The sequence below is a fragment of the Echinops telfairi genome, unplaced genomic scaffold (genome assembly GCF_000313985.2).
Source record: "Echinops telfairi isolate 266 unplaced genomic scaffold, ASM31398v2 ScPeMD7_655;HRSCAF=1070, whole genome shotgun sequence".
NCBI classification, from domain to species: domain Eukaryota; kingdom Metazoa; phylum Chordata; class Mammalia; order Afrosoricida; family Tenrecidae; genus Echinops; species Echinops telfairi.
This window is the reverse complement of record NW_022104553.1, coordinates 19,425,191-19,427,760: the sequence shown is the minus strand read 5'-3', so window position 1 is coordinate 19,427,760 and position 2,570 is coordinate 19,425,191. Positions and strand designations below refer to the sequence as shown.

General features: G+C 38.4%; 1 protein-coding gene across 1 annotated transcript in view; it reads left to right on the top strand.

Moving 5' to 3' along the window:
- Nucleotides 1–2,570, top strand: part of ZNF615 (zinc finger protein 615) — a 14,888-nt gene that overhangs the window by 11,916 nt on the left and 402 nt on the right. The window contains 1 exon segment of the mRNA XM_045292543.1: nucleotides 484–2,483. Coding sequence (XP_045148478.1) covers nucleotides 484–2,276 — 1,793 coding nt within the window. The 3' untranslated portion in view covers nucleotides 2,277–2,483.

The following is a 2,570-nucleotide window of genomic DNA, read 5'->3' as shown; positions in this document are numbered from 1 at the left end:
TGTAAATGTCTATCATTCTTTGTTTATTCACATTCTGCTGACCAAAATTCAAGTGTAGTGAAAAACAAGGACTGTGCTTTCTTTCCAAACATGAATATAATCCTTCATATGTGAAAGCTATTGAATAACTATTTGTGGACTAGATATATGCAGCGCTATTTTACAACAATCACTGTCCTAACATTGCTTCAATTTCTGTTGTTTTGTGCTCTTCAAATTCTTGGTTTCACTGCTAAAAGTGACCTTCTTGTAAAGGCCTATTTACAATGTATCCATGTTTGTACATCTATGGCTTTTACTCTTTGGTGTTCATGTTAATGTCTTTCTACTAATATGATAGATATGAAGAACATGGATACATGAATTTCTTTTATACTCATATCATAGGCTTGTTACTTAAAAGCCTGCCAACACCATGGCATTTTTAAAATATTTATTCCAAACTGAGATTATGAAGTAATTCATTATCCTCTTCTATTGTAGAAAATGGGAAAATTGATGATCACCTCCAGCATCAATTGCAAACGCAAAAAATTCGGGAGTGTGTGGAACAATGCTATGAATATAATTCATTTGGAAACATTTTTAATCATAGAAAATGTAATTTCCCATTAAAGCACCATCATACGTTTGATTTGCATAGAGAAACTTTAAAATCAAGTTTAAATTTAGAGAATGAGAACAGCGGCTGTGACCTGGAAAAGTTGACTGAGTTTAATGGACATGGACAACAACCCTTTCTCCAAGATAAACACGTGCAACTTTATACTGATAGTGCAAAATGCTTTAGTAACAAGTCCCAGATTGTTAGCCATCAGAACACTGCCAAAATAGTGAATACTCATGAATGCAATGAATGTGGCAAAACTTTCATCAAGAAGTCTCAGTTCCTTGACCATCAAATGATTCATACAGGAGAGAAACCTTATGGGTGCAGTATGTGTGAGAAAGCATTCGTCAGAAGGTACAGGCTAATTGAACATCAGAGAACTCATGCAGGACTGAAGCATTATGAGTGTACTGAATGTGACAAAACCTTCCTTAAGAAATCACAACTCAATCTGCATCAGAAGACCCATATGGTAGAGAAACCATATATATGCAATGAATGTGGAAGAACCTTCAGCAAAAAGTGTTTGCTCGGTTATCATCAGCGAACTCATACAGGAGAGAAACCTCATGGGTGCACCCTGTGTGGGAAAGCCTTCTGCACAAAATCCAGTCTTACTACTCACCAGAAAACTCATAGAGGAGAGAAGCCCTTTAGATGCAGTGAGTGTGGAAAAGGCTACATGGAGAAGAGGCGTCTTCTTGCACATCATCTAACTCACACCGGAGAGAAGCCCTTTATATGCAATGAATGTGGGAAACGATTCACTATGAAGAATAGTCATATCACACATCAGCAGACTCATACAGAAGAGAAATCCTACACATGCAGTGAATGTGGAAAAGGCTTTTCCATGAAGCACTGTCTCATAAGACATCAGCGAACTCATACAGGAGAGAAACCCTATGTATGCACTGAGTGTGGAAAAGGTTTCCCACTGAAGAACCCTCTTATCAGGCATCAGCGAACACACACAGGAGAGAAGCCTTATGCATGCAGTGAATGTCAAAAAGCCTTCACCATGAAGATTGATCTCAGCATACATCAGCGTATTCATACTGCAGAGAAACCATACGTGTGCAATGATTGTGGAAAAGGATTTACTGTGAAGAGCCGTCTCACTGAACATCAGAGAATTCACACAGGCGAGAAACCTTTTTTATGCAGTGAATGTGGGAAAGGCTTTTCTACAAAGATCCGACTAATTGGACATCAACGAACTCATACAGGAGAGAAGCCCTATAAATGCAACCAATGTGGAAAAGGCTTCACTGAAAGGAGCCATCTCAATGTACATCGGCGCACTCATACTGGTGAGAAGCCCTACATATGCAATGTGTGTGGGAAAGCTTTAAGTGGGAAAAGTGTGCTCATTGCACATCAGCGAACTCATACTGGAGAGAAGCCCTATGTATGCAATGAATGTGGAAAAGGTTTTGCTAGAAAGAGTAATCTTGTTTATCACCAGCGATCTCATACAGGGGAAAAATCTTACCTATGTGGCGAATGTGGAAAGAGTTTCACCATAAAGCGCACTCTCAGTGTACATCAGCAAACTCATGTCACACAGAAATCATATATATACGATCGACTTGAAAAGGCTTCAAAACAGAATGCACTCTCCTTATATATAAGTGAGCTTATTTTGAAGAGAAATCCTTTGTGACAGTTAACATCATGCATGCACTAGGCTATGTTTCCCAGTTGTTGTTTTTTTGGTGAAACTACATCAAGTAATCAAAAAAAAAAACAACAACCAACCAAACCAAACCTATTACCATTGAGTTGATCCAGATTCAGTGACCCGTGATGACCTATGATTATATCTATTAGCCTTGGATAGAGCAGATTTCCTCCTATGTTTTATTGTAAGGTAATCAATCACCGCTTCACAATGTGATTTTAATATGTTCAGTCACATAAGGTCATGCCAGTGTAAGGTGGATCTTAAAACTACTGA